This window comes from Patella vulgata, chromosome 1, assembly GCF_932274485.2.
Source record: "Patella vulgata chromosome 1, xgPatVulg1.2, whole genome shotgun sequence".
Taxonomy (NCBI): domain Eukaryota; kingdom Metazoa; phylum Mollusca; class Gastropoda; family Patellidae; genus Patella; species Patella vulgata.
In genome coordinates this window covers 61,809,959-61,828,276 of record NC_065879.2, presented here as the reverse complement: position 1 = coordinate 61,828,276, position 18,318 = coordinate 61,809,959, and the positions used below count along the sequence as shown (strand labels likewise).

The following is an 18,318-nucleotide window of genomic DNA, read 5'->3' as shown; positions in this document are numbered from 1 at the left end:
TGCACATTCGGCCATCCAACCCCCTTGCGCATCTACAAGATTGTTCAAAGTTATCAAGGATCATAGGCTTCTTCATCTCATGAACATTAATACTGTGTACAATTTAACGGCAGTCAGGTAATAACTTTAGGCTCTATAGCGTCCACAAGATATTTCAAAGAGATGATGGTCAAAACTCTGGATTGGAAATTGCTGAAAATTATTAGGATTTTCATCTCATTGCCTGAAACAATGTGTATGAGTGCCCACAAGATTTTTTGAAGTGATCAAGGGCCATAACTCTGGCTTTAATTATCAGAAATGCATGAAAATAGGCTTGTCTCATGACCTTGAACACTGTAAGAATTTATAGTGAATCAGATATTAACTTTTCTCTCTAAAGCATCCAGAAGAGTTTCAAAACTGATCAAGGGCTTCTTGATCTTGAACACTTTGTAGAATCAGATATTTTTGAAAGTGCTCAAGGGATGTAACTATCAGAAATCATACTTCTTCACTCATTACCTTAAACACTGTATATCAGATGTCAACTTTAGCCTCTAGTTTGTCATCAAGGAATTATGGAAATGAAATGAAATGAAATGGGGTTTAACGTCCTACTGTTCTGCTCCTAACCTGGGCTAATGAAGACGGGCATACGCCATACAGTGTGCTATGAGGGATATTTTGCCCGGGCAGCGGCGCTACAGCCTACTCTTATATCGAATTCCAACTGCCAAGGGATCTTTTATGTGCACGCCAATGTGTACACGGGACCTCGGTTTTTCATCTCATCCGAATGACTAGACAGCTGTCCTTGTCAGGCCCTCCATCCTGCACCACTGACAAGGGGAAACCACGCCGAAAAATTTGAATGAACTCTTCGGCCAATGCAGGGATCGAACACCCGACCTCCAGGCTAGCGAGCCAGCGTCTTACCCACTTAGCCATTTGATCCCCCCCTTAAAAATTGTGTATAAATCTAAAGCCAATCAGATATTAACTTTGGCCTTTAGAGCATCCACAAACAATGAATTGTGTAAACAGGATGGATGGACAGACAAGGGCGACAACAACATGCGACCAAATCATTTCTACCAAATCATTTCAACGTGGGCATATAAAAACGTGATTTGCAAACAATCCTGGGCCATAATTCATAAAGTTACGGTCCGAAAAGTACCAATATCGTAATGAGCCGAGATCTTTGGGATATAAGTTTTGTCAAAATCAGATAAGAAATATGACCCGTAGAGTGTCCCCAAACAAATGCCAATGGATACATGGATGGACAGGGAGAACGACATAATACCTCCACATGAAAATGTGGGCATATAAAAACCAAATATTCAATATCTATATTTTAATTACCATTAAAATGTGCATCATATATTTGTACCACAGACAAATATATAATAGCATAGACTGTACAGTAAAACATTAATAGTAATCAATGTGCATAAATATCTCAATCAAGATTATATCTTCTTTGACCTTATTGTGAACGACTGAGTATTGTATATGATCCAATCTTAACATATGATACCAATCTATCTATTTTTTCAAGCTATTTTTAAGAAACTTGCAAACTGCAACAATGTCTACATTGAATTTCCATTCGGTATTTACAAAGATATGATTAATTGAAAACAGTACAATATTAGGTATTGTCTGAAAAATATCCATGACTATCAGTGGGTTAAAGGAATATTCAAATAATTTATCTTTCATTTAATGGTCATACCTTGTCCTAACATAAAACACAGAATTTTATTATTTTGAAATGGGCCATCGTTGACGACTGCTATTTGAGTGGGGATAAAGTTGTAACACATTAATATGTTACTTGCATTAAATTCTATTTTAAATTTGTTAACAATTTTAGTTAAACCGCAACTGTATTCTTTGTACATCTAGACAAATAATTAATAAAATCTTAATATCCTCATAAGGTAAAGTACTCTTTCCTAAAGCATGTCAAATTATCTATTTGGAAACAAGGATGTGCTAAAATTTAATATTTTGATTATCTGACAGTATAAATAATACAATAAAATATAAAGTATGTAAAATAATCCAACAAGAAACCCCATTTTCTATTTTCCCTTCTTTTTTCCCTTTTTCCCTTTCTTCCCCTTTTTCCCTTTCTTTTTCTTGCCATATGGACCAAATCCTTTTCTCACCATCATTCCTCTCCACCATGCTTGAACCTGAAATTAAAAGAGATTTGTATCCAGGGCAAGATTAAGGCATGTTTTTAAAAAGCAACACATGGGAGATAACTGTTTTCAAAACACAGGATCTCCAAATGTTTCCAAGCCACCTTGGCTCCCACTATTGACTGACCGACGAGCAAACGAATACCATAATACGCAGACATTGACAATATTACCATATCAAAATGTGTTAAAAACTGTTGAGTCTATCACGTTAACCAGCAAATTGATGATGAACAGACAGGGACGACAGCTATGCCTAAAACATGAGTAGGCTTTTTAAAAATTGCGGAGAAGACCAAATAAGATAAAGATATAATTTGACTGAATCAGCAATACAGTAGTTTCATAAGTACAGTCTTATCAAATTGTAGAAAAAAGGCACAAAGATCATTTTAGACAGTGACCAAAAATCACAGAAAATCATTCCATTTTTTCTTACCTTCACTGCACCTTTAAGTTCTATTGCCTCCATTTCATCTTTTCTACGTATTTTTTCTTTTTCTATTCGATCTTCAACTACAACTTGTTCATATTCTTTATACTGTAAACACAAATCATCACGTTCATACTAAAAAAAGTGTGTCTTGAATAAAAGAGAGAGAAAGATCAGTTTTCCCTTCCACATGAAGGGAATTGTAGGCTAAACTTTGAATTGCATTGCTGAATATAGGCACTCATCTCAACAAATCACCAAAATTGGAAACAAGTTCTCTGTGCTTGACTATATCATGATACTCACACCAGATCAATTCATGGCCAGGTCCCAATGATGTGTCACTCAATTGACATTTTGTCAATTCAAAATGTTCAGGATTCCTACCCTGTATTATTATTAGGCCCACAGATTCTCAAGCTTTCATCTGAGCTTTATTTTAGAGAAACTCACCAGTTTTGTCAGTTCTTGCAATCTTTCTAAATCTTTAGCTTTGGATGCCTTTAAAACATCTAATTCATGTTGCTTAGCTTCCACGTCTTTTTCATATTTCTCCTGCCAAAAATCTAACTTCTTCTCCAGATTCTACAATAAATGGACAAATAACCTCAGTTTTAATTAAATTGGCCGAATGGTTAACACGTGCACGTTGGATCACAAGGTCTGTCATTGAGTCGAGTGGCTAGTTATCTACTTATTTAACAAAAAGAACAAACTGGATATTGTGAATAAAAATAATAAAACTTACAGAATGATGATTTCGGAGGAAAGCTTCTATCTCCGAGTTTGCTCGTGTTTCTTTATCAATCTGATTCTGTAGATTCTGTAAAAAAAACAATAAAACTTACTAAATTATATGTGGTCAGATAAATTAAAAAACATTAATTTCAATTCTCATCAACAGAAATAAACTACTATATTATATATTTTTCACAGAATTAGTCAGAAATGAATAGGTGACATTCCTGTCAAATTAATTTTAAAATCACAACTGCATTCAAATCAAAATTCAAAAGCAGATAAAACAAGCCAACAGTGAAGCTGGTTCCCCCCCCCCCCCCCCGACGAAATCCCAAAATAAATAGATGATACATTTTAATTAATTGAAAATTATCTTTTTCAAAAGTATCGAGCAATCAAACTGATTATCTATACTTAGTCTAAGCATAAAATGTTCACTATCAAACTCGGTCAAGGTACTGTAGTATTTGGTAGTGAAACTATACATGAACTTTCATCACTCTCCATCAGTTAGAATGAAAGTTTTCTTGTCCCAAAACATTGAACAATGAAATTCCTTAGCTCTGCTTATTTTATTGGGAAATCTTAATCACTGAACTCAGTCAAGACATTCACCTAATGGACATCTACATCAAGTTTAAACATTCTACCTCAATTAAAAGCAGAGTTGTTATGTTCCAAAGTCTTGACCAATCACATTGTTTATTGCTACTTAGCCTAAGCAGAAAATTCTGGTCATCGAACTAAGTCAAGGTATTGATATAATGAATCTATAGTCTGAATTTCATCGCTCTCACCCAATTAGAACCAAAGTTATTGTGTTCCAAAGTCTCAACCAATCAAATTGCTGATCTCAGCATGACCTTAGTGGGAAATGCACATGATCAAACTACAGTAGAATCTGTATGAGCAGCCACTCCTATTCAGCGACATCTCCTTGTAAGCGGTTACGATAAATTCACCCAATAAAAATTATGTTGTTTCATCTCTTTATTCAACGGCCACTCCTCTAATGCAGCCAGCGGTCACTTTTCAACGGCCATTGTTGAATAATACCATCTTGTCGTTCTTTGTAACACCCCTGCTAATCCCGCGAGTAGTTAATTAACTGGACCCCCACTGATCAGGTAAAAAGAAATGTAAAAATAACGATCAACCCGGGATTATCTGTTAATTAATCTTTTGGTTTATTAAACGGCTAACCTGATCATTGTTTTCACTCGTAACAACACATTATTTGATACTGATTGAATAAAATAAAAGTACCAAGTTTTGTCATGATCATCTAGTATCTCTTTTCCATTGCCACTTTGTTGTTAAACAGACGTTTTAGCGCCTCCTATAATATTACATACAGAGTTACACCCCCTGTAAATAGGTGATAAAATCAGTGATTGTTTTTTGTTCATGTGCTTTTTTGATAAAATAAAATTAATTCATCGATTTTCTTCACAAAAATGGATAAATATTATCGAATGCTTCACAATGGTAGACAGTAGTATCGAAGGTTGGTACAAAATGACAAGTTACAGAAGTTATGTCCGAGATTTGAGTAAAGAATTTTCGTTCGGCGCAAGATTCAGCGATGGTCAAATTTACCGATGCAAGTATTGATGTTTACTTCCAATGCATCCAAGCGTAATATTTAATTTATGTCAGCACAAAAAGCACCGAGATTTTATCAAGAGGCCACTCTCGTTAAGTGGTCAGTTGTGAAAATTCCCTTGGGTGGCTGCTTAATGCAGATTCTACTGTATATCAGGGCATTCACCTAATAGACACCTATACCAAGTTTAAACATTCTACATCAATTAGAAGGAGAGTTATTGTGTTACAAAGTCTCAACCAATCAGATTGAAGTTTCTACATTGCCTAAACAGAAAATGCTCAGCTATACACAAAGTTTCATCACTATCACTCAATTAGAATCAAAGTTGTCGAGCAATCAAATTGCTTATCGCTCTGCTTACCCTAAGCAGAAAATCCTCATTATCGAACTTAGTCAAGGTGATGAAACTATACACTAAGTTTCATTGCTCTTACTTAAATAGAACCAAAGTTTTTTTGTCCCAAAGCATCAACCAATCAAATTGCTTATCTCTATTTACCCTAACCTAAGCAGAAAATGCTCATCTTCAAACTCCATCAAGGCATTCACATAATGAAAGCCTAGCCTACACCAAGTTTGAACATTCTACCTCAATTAGAAGGAGAATTATTGTGTTCCAAAACTTTGATCAATCAAAATGCTCATTGCTCTGCTTAACCCTGAGTGGAAAATGCTCATTATCAAACTTAGTCAAGGTATCGATTTGATGAAACAATACACCAAGTTTCATCACTCTCACTTAATAAGAACCAAGTTATCGTGTCCCAAAGTATAAACCAATCAAACTGCTTATCTCTGCTTAACCTAAGTAGAAAATGCTCATCTTAAACACCATTAAGGCATTCAAGTTTGAACATTCTACCTCAATTAGAAGGAGAGTTATTGTGTTCCAAAATCTCAACCAATCAAATTGCTCATCGCTCTGCTTACCCTGAGCGGAAAATGCTCATTATCGAACTTAGTCATGGTATTGATGTAATGACACTATACACCAAGTTTCGTTACTCTTACTTAAAGTTATCGTGTCCCAAAGCATCAACCAATCAAATTGCTTATCTTATCTATGCTTACTCTAAGCAGAAAATGCTCTTCATCGAACTCTATCAAGATATTGACCTAATAAACACCTACACCAAGTTTGAACATTCTATATCAATTAGGAGATTGTATCCCAAAAAGTGATGGATAGCCAGACAGACAAACACATTTAATTTTAGTAGTCCCCTGCTTCCTTCAAAAGGCGGAGGACAAAAAAATCTGGTAATTTTTGTAGTCCCCTGCTTCCTTCAAAAGTCGGAGGACAAAAAAATCTGGTAATGCATTTCCATAATACTTTTCTAAAAAAATTTACAATTCTAAATTCTAAGCTTAGTTTCTATAATAACCTCAGTCTCATCTTTCATTTCTTGTTCAGAGAGAAAACATCGTTTCTGGGTCTGTGTGACGGCAACCTCCGCACATTTTTTGATATATTTTCCCTCCATATTTGTTTTAGCTTTCATCTCTTGAAGTTGATCTTTAAGATGAGCTATCATCTCTTCACGATTCTGTACTTCTGTCTCTTTCTCTTTTTTAACATCCAGTAACTGTTTCTGTAATTGACGAACCCTTTTTCTACCATCTTCTTCTCTGAATATAAAATTTTCAACATATGGTAAAGCAGATCTTTGACTAGTTTATTTCATAGAAGGAAACAGTTCTAGGGATCACTTTAATTAACAATTGACTTGTGAATGTGATAGAGGCTACAGTTTTAAACAGATTTTTACATACCCACATTTCAGTGTTGGCGTATTATACTGTCAGTCTGTCACCCATATTTTTCAAATTTTGGTCAGGACAAACCCTATCAGTCATACGGTTGATTTTCATCATTCTAGGACTTTCTATTCCAGAGATATAAAATTATTATGTTTTTGAAAAAGCTTGTGAACACGACAGAGTTAAGATTTCTTGCAGGGGGATCTTTATCAAATTTGATCAATATTTGGTGTGAAGCACTGGGGTCATGAGATTGATATTCAGCTTTACACAACCTTCCGTTCTGGACTTGACCACTTTTCCGAAAACTTTTTTGGATGGGATTTGTAAATTCTGTACATAGGAACTTACAATGTGTATATTTGTCAATTCTGTAGAAAATTGCAATGTGTATATTTTTCATTATTTAACCGCCTTTAAATACATGTACTATACTTCCCCAAACAGTTCAGTCTACATTAGCTTGGTTGCTAGTTGCTACACAAAAGTGGAACATTTTGCTCCATTAAATCCATAATTTTTGTCTGATTTAGATGAATAAAATATGTTAAAGATGCATTATTCAAGAGCTAAATCTGCCTATTGCAGGTTTTTATTTCGACTTCAAATGCTATATAAATTATTTTAGACATTTATTCACATGACAAGCCTATAATAAACTATTTAGACCATCGCATGGCAGAGATTTAAACTGACTGAAGTGTGAATGCCATTTAATGATTTAATTTAAAACTGGAGAAGCGAGGCTGAGTCTTGATTAACAAGTAAAATTGCTACGGTAATAAACAATATTTGCCACATCTTGTCAAAATTTCAAACAGTGATAAATTGTTTGAATGAAATTTTCAATATATTAATTATATTGAATGGTCACCTCTTATCTAAATCTTACATAATGCATCTCTAAGGATCAAAAGAATGTAGATGTGTTTGATGTGCATTGGACCTTCCCTTCTGGAGTGATGCCCCCCTTTTCCAGAAAACTTGTGAACGAAAAAAAAAAAAAGGCTATATTTTCAGAAAAGCTTATGAACACAATAGAGATCAGAATTCTTGAAGGCATATAAAGGTTCCTATCAAATTTGGTCAACATCCTTGTTTTCCTTTCGGATAAGCTGCTATTCCTTTCTATTTTTTCTTAAACATTGCTATTTTATGGGTGTAGCTATCTTTATCAACGCATAGGCCTACTCTGTGCCTTTGAATATATTCTCAAAATCATACTTACTTTTGTATTGTGTTTTGTAAAGAAGCTTTTCTCTTTTTCTCTAGTTTAACAGCTTCCAGTAAAGCCAGGAATGTTCTGTTGTGAATCAGTTCACCCATAGTCTCAGACATCACAGCCTCTAGAAATATTCTACAAAATACAATATGTGGGTTGCATTAAATATATTCATTATAATTATTACAGTATGGAAATGTAACATAATTTTAATGTTTATTTTTTTCTTACTGAGTTATAAAGAAATTCTTATATATGACAAGTTTATTTTTGTAAAATTGCCAAATTTGAAGTTGTTTAAAAGGAAAGGTCTAAACTTTGCCTGGTATCTTAGGCCAAGCAACATATTTGTATGGGTACAACAAAACCAAGATTTCTAAAAATGTTGTCAAGGAGTTTAAAGATATTTCCTCAACAGTCAACGATCTCTATAATCTGCAGCCTTCCGTTCCAGAGTTATCCCCCTTTTCCAAAAGACTTGTGAACGCAATAAAGTTTATAAGTTTCAAGATTCACTGACACTACCCTATATTGCAGTGCAACTTCATCTTAACAAATTTAAATTAGCACCATTGAAGAAACAACTACCAAATTAATTTGAAATCCATCAACCTGTGTTGGTAGAAGGAGTTGGTGTTGTGAAACAGGTTAACACTAATTTAAATCCTAATTGATTGACACATCCCTGGATATTACCTATCATGTTGTATTTTAGCTGTGTTATCAGATGTTAGAGGATTCTGACGAAGACTTCGACGAAAAACATGAGTACTGTTTTTCAAATCCCCCCCTGTTTTTAAGACCTCTTTCTCCATGAGGTTTAATTTATCAGTATTGTGTGTCATCTGTCTAACATCCATCTTTCTTGCTAACACTGACTGATATCTACTCTCTAACTGTCTCTGTGAATCTAGTAACTCACTGACATCATTATCTACTATCTGAAATACAATTAGTTAAATATGTCTATAATAATATATGGTTCTATTTAGAATTAATTAATTAAAGAAGTCTGAGAGTGCATGACTATTTTAATTTGTATAGGAATTCAAAATGGCAAGACCCAGTTTCCTTTTACTGTTTATTTATTACTGAGTGATGTTTGACTAGACGTCTCTAGTCTTTATGATATACCATGTAAAATAAAATAACAAATGTCTAAGTATTATGAAGGTGATCAAGGTTCATTTTGGTAATATCAGGTTGTGAGTGCAACTAGTCAAATGGGTTCTAGCCTAGTGCTTACTCCAGCAAGAACATATTCATACAAACTTAATTAGCAAAGTTAAATACATTATCCTTTGTTGACTAGCATTCTCACCAAACTACTTAAAAGAATTCATATTTCATTCCAAACATGAAATGAAATTGAAATTGTCTTACCTCATATGCATCTTGTCTCATATCAAATGAATGTGGCATGATTCGACCGAGTATAGATAACTGATCACAACAATCTTCTAGAACTGTTGCCACATGGATGGCATCCACCCCACATAACATAGGTGACGTCATCTACAATATAAAATATAAAACCTAAGTTGTTAAGAGTCCAGTGGATCTTTGAGGGCTATGCTCCAGCTCAAAATCACGAGTTTTTGGTACCAGTCCCCCAATGAGACAGGGGAACATAGATTTCAATCAAACAGCAGTGGATTCTGCCCAGTTCTATTATCCATTAGATATGTGTGGGTGTGTGGGTGTGGGTGTGTGGGTGTGGGTGGGGGGAGGGGGGGGCTATAGCAACTTTCATGGGATATATTCATAGAACTGTAAACCACACTCAGAATTATGTTGACAGTGTTACCCAAACCACAACAAACCATGCAGAGGCCATGTGACATGGCAGAGAGAGCCAAGAGCAAAATTGCAGAATACTAAATTACATGGAATTTATGTGGCATCAGCAATCTGGTATTACCAATCTGCATTCTGGTATTAGGTCACCACCGATGTATACCATGTGAAAACTATTCACATAAAAAAGAGCTTTAAATAAAGTTATATTTTGACAACTGGTTAGGATCGATCACACTTAAATTTGTTAAATTTTCGTAAAGATAGATAAGCTTACATTTGATTTAGATGTGTTTTATTTAGATTAGACATGTTTCCTTTAGAATAGTTTGAAATATTTCCTTTAAAAGTTGTTAGATGTGTTTCCTTTAGAATAGTTAGGTGCGTTTCATTTAGAATGGTTAGATGTATTTCCTTTAGAATGGTTAGATGTGTTTCATTTAGAACAGATGTGTTTCATTTAGAACAGATGTGTTTCATTTCGAATAGATGTGTTTCATTTAGAATAGTTAGATGTGTATTATTTAGAATAGTTAGATGTGTTTAATTTAGAACAGTTAGGTGTGAAGAGGGAACGTGGTTGTTATTTATGATATTTGCATAAAATTGTTTAGTCATTCCACTATAAATTACATTTATCAACACATGTGTATTAATAGCGTTAGACAACAGTTACTTAATATTCTAAGTAGGGGTGGGGAATTTAGTTTATAATAATAATAATATTGTCATTTATAAAGCGCGTTACTGATTATTTACAGATCAGGGTTTTGAAATAAGAACGTTTTGAGTTGAGATTCAAAATGGCCCACAGACGGTAATTGTTTCATTGATTGTGGTAGTCTATTCCATAGAAAAGGACCAGCATAAGAAAAGGCATGTTTTCCAAGTTGTGAGTTAATGGCTGGAGATTTTAGAAGATGTTTTTTCTGAGAACGGAGATTTTTGCTGGTAGTATAGGGTTCTACAAGGCTTTTTATATAAGATGAAGATGGAGCTTGGCCGTTTAACGCTTTGAAGACAAAGAGGAGTAACTTGAACTTAATTCTTTGCTGAATTGGGAGTCAATGTAAAGATTGCAATACAGGGGAGATGTGTTGATGTTTTCTAGTTTTAGTGAGGAGTCGAGCTGCTGAATTTTGAACATGTTGTAGTTTGTTAATCTGATAGTCTGGTAAGCCATATAGTAAACCATTGTGGTAATCTAGTTTAGTTGAGATGAATGCGTGAATGAGTTTTCATAATGACACAATTGACGATGCACTAAAGAAGGCGTAAGCTTATAACAAGCCTATATAATATTGTACGAAAGTACTAGGAGTTCTGGATAAAAGGTTGATAGATGTATGGGAAGTTAATTGTGTATCTAATTTTTAATATAGAAGTTAAGGTCTGGACACTGGACTGTCAAGTAAGTAGGCCTAACTAGCTTAACCGTAATGGAAATAACGGTCTGTTAGATTGGATGCCAGTTAAGTTGTCCACAAGCAAAGTCGTCCACAACCGATGGTTAAGTCATCCATAGGGCATTGGTTATGTCGTCCACAACTAATGGTTAAGTCGTCCACAACTAATACTTGATTCGTACACAACTAATGGTTAAGTCGTCCACAATTAATAGTAATACTTGACTCGTGTCGTACACAATTTAAATGCATGGAATAAATAAGTTTTACTTATTGATTTTTGTTGATTACCGATCACGACCGAGATAAGTTCACCGCTGTATATTCGTATTGTTTGTTAATTGGAGTTATGATTTTAGATTTTAGGTCAGTTCCCTGATCTTTTTGTAGTAAAGTCACTAAAGTATATTCGTATTTTTATTTAATTGCTGTTATCATTTTAGATTAGACTATAGTTCACCAATGTTTTTGTAATAAAGTATACTTGTATTGTTTGTTAACTGCCGTTATGATTTTAATGTTTAGACAACATTTAATTGACTTGATATGAAATCTGAATATAAATTATTTAATGGATAAATGTTTGTGATAAGATTAGTTTATGATGTCTAACATCGTTTATCTTCTTTATAAAAAGGTATTTTACAATTACATATTGACAGCTTAATCACTTGCCAAAATACATCATGGACTCTACGCCCAATAATCAACTAAACTGCGCCGGTTATCCTTTTAGATAAGACAAATTAGATCGATATTATTTTGGCACCATAATTAATTTTAAAACTAATCCTTGATTTAATTTCCGTCCACTAAATCATGTAAATGGAACTAAACAACTCCAAATTTCGTATAAGAATCAATTTAGAATACCAAAATGCGAATCGTAACACATTGTGGCTAAACTGTGTACGGTAATCTATACTAATATTTGTGACTGTCGTTTGTCTGTCTGTCTGTCTGTCTGTTCGGGGTTGGCGGCTACACTAGGTCTGTCCCGAGTCTGAAATTTGGGGTATAGGGGTAGCTCGGACTGGGGAGTAACATAGGCCAGGTGGCGTTAGTCTACCACTTCCGGTTTCGGAGTTATGACCCCCGAGCGAAGTCTGTCTCTTCGGGGTTGGCGGATACACTAGGTCTGCCCCGAGTCTGAAATTTGGGGTATAGGGGTAGGTCGGACCGGGGATTAACATAGGCCAGGTGGCGTTAGTCTACCACTTCCGGTTTCGGAGTTATGACCCCCGAGCGAAGCCGGGTATCCTGCTAGTAAATTATAAAATAAATCATAAATCAATGGAACCTGTTGTAAGGTGGACAATGCATGCTTCCTTTTTACGTTGGGTTGAGGCACCAGGTAGTCTTAACAAATGAAGATAACATGTATCGAAAAAGTGGCTAAGTCCAATTTTATTCTTTGATCTGTTATATCACAGGGCAATTCTGTTATAGTGAAACCAATCTGCATGATAAAATATTTATACCAGCGGCTGCCAGGCAGGATACGCCCACATTTTCGAGAGATGGATAGAGAACAAGCTAAAAAGAAAGTGATTTTTCCTACAATCAAGGGCCATAATTCAGGAAATTACAATTCGATATGCGCAAATATCGAAAGGAACTGAGATCTTTAGGTTATAAACTTACATTTCAAGTTTCAACAAAATCGGATAAAAATTGTGACCTCTATAGGGTCCACAACCTTGATATACCATATTTTTACGCTATTTGAGAACGAACGGCAGCCATTTTGTCTGTCAATTTTGGGCCGATTTTCCCGAAATTTGAACTCAGTCGTCCTTAGGGTGTAACGGTGATATAATAATAAGTTTTTTTAAATCGGATAAAAATTATGACTTCTATAGGGTCCACAAGCTAAAAACTCGATTTTTCATACAATCAGGGGCCATAATTCAGGAAGTTACGGTCCGATATGCGTGAATATCGAAAGGATCCGAGATCTTTGGGTTATAAACATACATTTCAAGTTTCACCAAAATCGGATAAAAATTGTGACCTCTATAGGGTCGACAACTTTGATATACCATATTCTTACGCTATTTGAGAACGAACGGCGGCCATTTTGTCTGCCAATTTTGGGCCGATTTTCACGAAATTCGAACTCAGTTGTCCTTAGGCTGTAACGGTGATATAATAATACGTTTTTTTTAAATCGGATAAAAATTATGACCTCTTTAGGGTCCACAAGCTAAAAACTCGATTTTTCATACAATCAGGGGCCATAATTCAGAAAGTTACGGTCTGATATGCGTAAGGAACCGAGATCTTTAGGTTATAAACTTACATTTCAAGTTTCAACAAAATCGGATAAAAATTGTGACCTCTATTGGGTCCACAACCTTGATATACCATATTTTTTACGCTATTTGAGAACGAAGGGCGGCAATTTTGTCTGTCAATTTTGGGCCGATTTTCACGAAATTCGAATTCAGTCATCCTTAGGGTGTAACGGTGATATAATAGAACGTTTTTTTTAAATCGGATAAAAATTATGACTTCTATAGGGTCCACAAGCTAAAAATGTGATTTTTCGTACAATCAGGGGCCATAATTCAGGAAGTTACGGTCCGATATTCGCAAATATCGAAAGGAACTGAGATCTTTGGGTTATAAACTTACATTTCAAGTTTCAATAAAATCGGATAAAAATTGTGACCTCTATAGGGGTCCACAAGCCAAAAACATGATTTTTCGTACAAACAGGGGCCATAATCCATGAAGTTCCGATCCGATACATGCCAATATCGAAAGCAGCCGAGATCTTTTGGGGATAAACCTATATTTCAAGTTTCGCCGAAATCGGATAAGAATTGTGACCTGTAGAGAGTCCACAAACAATTGTGGACGGACGGACGTCCGGACAGACAGGGGCGACGGCATAATACGTCCACATGAAAATGTGGGCGTATAAAAATAGTTTTTTAAATCGGATAAAAATTATGACCTCTATAGGGTCCACAAGCTAAAAACGCGATTTTTCGTACAATCAGGAGCCATAATTCAGGAAGTTATGGTCCGATATGCGTAAATATCGAAAGGAACTGAGATCTTTGGGTTATAAACTTACATTTCAAGTTTCAAAAAAATCGGATAAAAATTGTGACCTCTATAGGGTCCACAAGCTAAAAACGTGATTTTTCGTACAATCAGGGGCCATAATCCATGAAGTTTCGATCCGATACATGCCAATATCGAAAGCAGCCGAGATCTTTTGGGGATAAACCTATATTTCTAGTTTCGTCAAAATCGGATAAGAATTGTGACCTGTAGAGAGTCCACAAACAATTGTGGACGGACGGACGTCCGGACGGACAGGGGCGACGGCATAATACGTCCACATGAAAATGTGGGTATATAAAAATGGGAATTGTATGAACTGGAATTATACAGGTGAATCGTTTAGTGAATGTGTAGCTACGTTATTTATTAATGAAATTGTTACTGAATAGGCTATTTATTGAATAAAGTGATTTATTTTGTTGTTTGTTTATTGTTATTTATAAATCAAAATGCGATCACTCTAGATTGGCGATAGTCTACCAGTTGACAAAAAGAAAATTATACTGACATATCAAACACTCATATTAGACTATGAATACTTTCTGCATCACTAACATTACACAATGTCGTGTGGACGACTTCACCAATGTATTTCTACATCCCAAAATTAATTTTAAACTAAATCATGTACTGGACGAGTCAACCAATGCCGTGTGGACAACTCCACCAACGAGTGTGGACAACTTAACCAGGTTTACGGGCTACCAGACCGTTGGAATTTTGCAATTAAAAAACAACATACATTTAAAAACTCTTTGGGATTTAGTGGAGGACATACACACAGAAAAACAACAAAATTGGCTATCATCAGTATCTCCGCTCCGGAACTTTAACTTAAAGTTTAAAGGAGCTAAATTGCTAATATTTTGGACCTAGAAATTGGCACAAATGAGTCGCCACATATAATAATGTAATATGAATTTATATAAACTGTTTTACATTCAATCGTACTGTGAATTGTCATCAGTTATGTTCGTCAAAATATGCCAGAAGTCTCAACTGCAAGTCAGTTTCTATAGTGTCTGGTTATTCCAGTCAACACCGATATTATTTATTGCGCATGCTCTCCAAAAAAGAATATGATATCACCGTTTGACATGACTTGTGGAATATGTCTAGTCTCATTCTTTGAGCACTACCAATGGTAAAATGTTTATTTTGTCTTAAATATTGGATATCAGAAGCCCATCTTTTCCAGGTAAGATCACAACACCAATGCTGATTTATATTGCAAAAAAAATCGTGTTTTCAATGTCGAAGATTTTGGATGATATTGAGTTACGGACTTAGCAAGTTAGCTACCGGTACTTTAATTTGTTAATATAGAGCGAAGCTCTAAAGCACCGGGCTTCGCAAAGCTCTTTTCCGGTAACACAGGAGCGTAATTGAAAATGTCATCCACAGACTGTTGATTAAAAAAAAATTCAGACCGGAACCGGATACACTGGGCAAAACAGGCAATGCGCATGTCAACTTACCAAATCTCGCCCAAGCGAGATCACGTAACTAACAAAAGTAATTCTACCTACCAAATCTCGCCCAAGCGAGATTACGCGCCTCATAGAACTATTTCTATGACGCGTCTAATCAATGACGTCACATATTTTTTACGTCAATGAATATAATTCTCACACTTTTTTGTTCTTTTTTTTTAAAATAAAATTAATATATAAAATTTAGATCTAAATAAAAATCAATTTTGAAAAACTAAATTATTTAACACTTTTTGTATCACTTGAGAAAATTAATTATGAAGGTTTTGTATTTGACAATAATTTCTGCAATTTCAATAATCAGCTTCGCTCTAGGCTACTGACTGAGGCAATGCCTGTTACATATTATTCTAAATGGGATTAATTAGCGATTGTTTCTAGCTTCACCTATGAAACAGCAGCATACCTTAGCTTTGTTTTATTCACTGTATCTTCTTTATGCTGTTACAGGCATCTTGATTCGACGTCAACCTTTAAATAAAAACCTCGAATAGATTTACGTATGCACCTAATTTAGACGTTTTGTTTATCGTTGCCATACGCCATTGCACTTCCGGGACTATATTTCCGCTTTGAATGTTTCGTATTTAAGATCTACTTTAAAACACCATCAAAAGTCAAATAATTTTGAATTATTAATTCAAAATTGATGAAGGTTGATTGAACAAATAAAATGTGTATAAAAAAAATATACAATAATGCAAACAAGGCTACGGAACTAATCAGGAAAGCCAGCTCTGTCTTTTTCTCTTCCGCCATAACCGAAAATAGGGTTAGTGAACATGCCATCATCTACTGAAATTAAAATTTGAAGCCCTTTCGTTATATTTTATCAATAAATATGGAATCTAAATAAATTTTCAATATTAACATTTTCATTTCCGATTGGTTAAATATTCCGATGTGTATGAACTGTTTCAATTTGTAACGGATTATGATCACAGATGATTGTAATGTTTACATATTACATGGCTAAATAACCGGAGTGATTTGTTTCTAAGCAGCTATACTGCAAAGCCTGGTTATGTCAATCTATATGTGTCTAATAATCTTAATAGTTAAAGATTTTTCATCAGTTTCTGCTTTCTATTCTATCCATTTTAGCCTTAACTAGCATGTGCCAACCAAAATTCAATTTTTGAGCTACAGACCTGAAATTTTGCACACAGTTAGAAAAACACCTGAGAATCATTAATCTTTTTCAATTATGACAATCGGTTCATAACTTTGTTTTTTGTAGCTAATTTTATATACCCATACGTAAGCAGCGTTTTCCCAAAATCCGTCAAAAACAGGCAAAATTGAAAAAATAATATTTTGACTAACTGAATGACTTTGGAACAGACTCAAATTGTACACAGATGTTCTAGAGACACACATTTACTAAAATCAACCACAAAAATATTGTTTTTACCTTTTATTTTGACAAAATTTAAAGCAAATCGGACATATTTTGTTCCGAAAAAACATAAAAATAATAACTATAAAAAAAAATCATTAAAAATAGTGGAAATTGTTTTTTGATGATTAAATGGAAACTGGAAACATGTTCTCATGGACAGCTATGAAATATCCATGTTCTCGTGGACAGCTATGAAATATCCATGTTCTCGTGGACAGCTATGAGTATGAAATATCAAAAATAAAATTATCAAAATAAATGCACTGAATCATAACTAACAAAACTCCAGAATTGAAGTTTTCAGTATAAAAATATAAAAAAACACAACAATTCAGCTAAATATCTACAAAATATTCTGCATATACTGAAAAAGTTTTGTAAATATGATTAAACAATACTGATAAAATGAAGGAAAACAGGCTGGAATACATGATACATGAGTTAATATTAATAATCTAATATACCGTATGTTAAATAATAAAAATATTGAGACAAACAAGATGAAAAACAAGGTATAAAGAAGTTAACTACAGGTATTTAAGTTGTCAATCATAAAGTCAAGTTAACAGTACTACCGGTAATGAAAAGAGTAACACTGTAAAAACTTCAGAACAGAAACAGGTGAAAAACAGTTATAAAAAAGTTGACAGTAATAAACATATGTTAGCTATATTAATAATATTAGTATAAAGTAATAATGGAAAAAGTAACTTTATATAAATAAGTCAATAATATTAGTTAAAAGTTATGGAAAAAAAGGTAAGAAAAAAACATTGAAACAATACATAATAAGTTAAAAACAATGAAAAATGTAACTTGTTATGAAAAATGTAACTTAAAATAAAATAATGAAATAGAACTGATCGAAAACTGTTGCCACATCAGGGTTTCATTGTCACATTTTACTTTAGAAATTATCATTCACAGTCTGCTATCACGGCTTAATTATGAGATCCCCTGCCTCATAATCTTCAACAAGTTTATAAACATAAACAGCTTTATCCCTTTTATATACTACATTATACCACTCATTGTACCCAGGCACACTAGATATAACCCGGCCATCAAAGGCAGTTCTGAGCTATGTTTGTTTTCGTAAAAAAATCAACTGCACAGTCTTAGAAAGTTAAAATTCTTCCTATGATCACTCATTATTAGCACGTGTGTAACTAACGGGT

The 18,318-nt window shown here is 34.3% G+C and overlaps 1 protein-coding gene across 1 annotated transcript; it reads right to left on the bottom strand.

Moving 5' to 3' along the window:
- Positions 1-1,323: 1,323 nt before the first annotated feature.
- Positions 1,324-16,284, bottom strand: LOC126831522 (dynein regulatory complex protein 9). Its single transcript, XM_050562058.2, has 9 exons — positions 16,145-16,284; positions 9,348-9,479; positions 8,661-8,905; positions 7,971-8,099; positions 6,367-6,610; positions 3,380-3,454; positions 3,085-3,216; positions 2,638-2,739; positions 1,324-2,189 (listed from the first exon to the last, which is right to left on the bottom strand). The coding sequence occupies exons 2-9, from the start codon at positions 9,477-9,479 to the stop codon at positions 2,076-2,078; spliced, it is 1,173 nt and encodes a 390-aa protein (XP_050418015.1). The 5' UTR covers positions 16,145-16,284; the 3' UTR covers positions 1,324-2,075.
- Between the last annotated feature and the right edge of the window lie 2,034 nt (positions 16,285-18,318).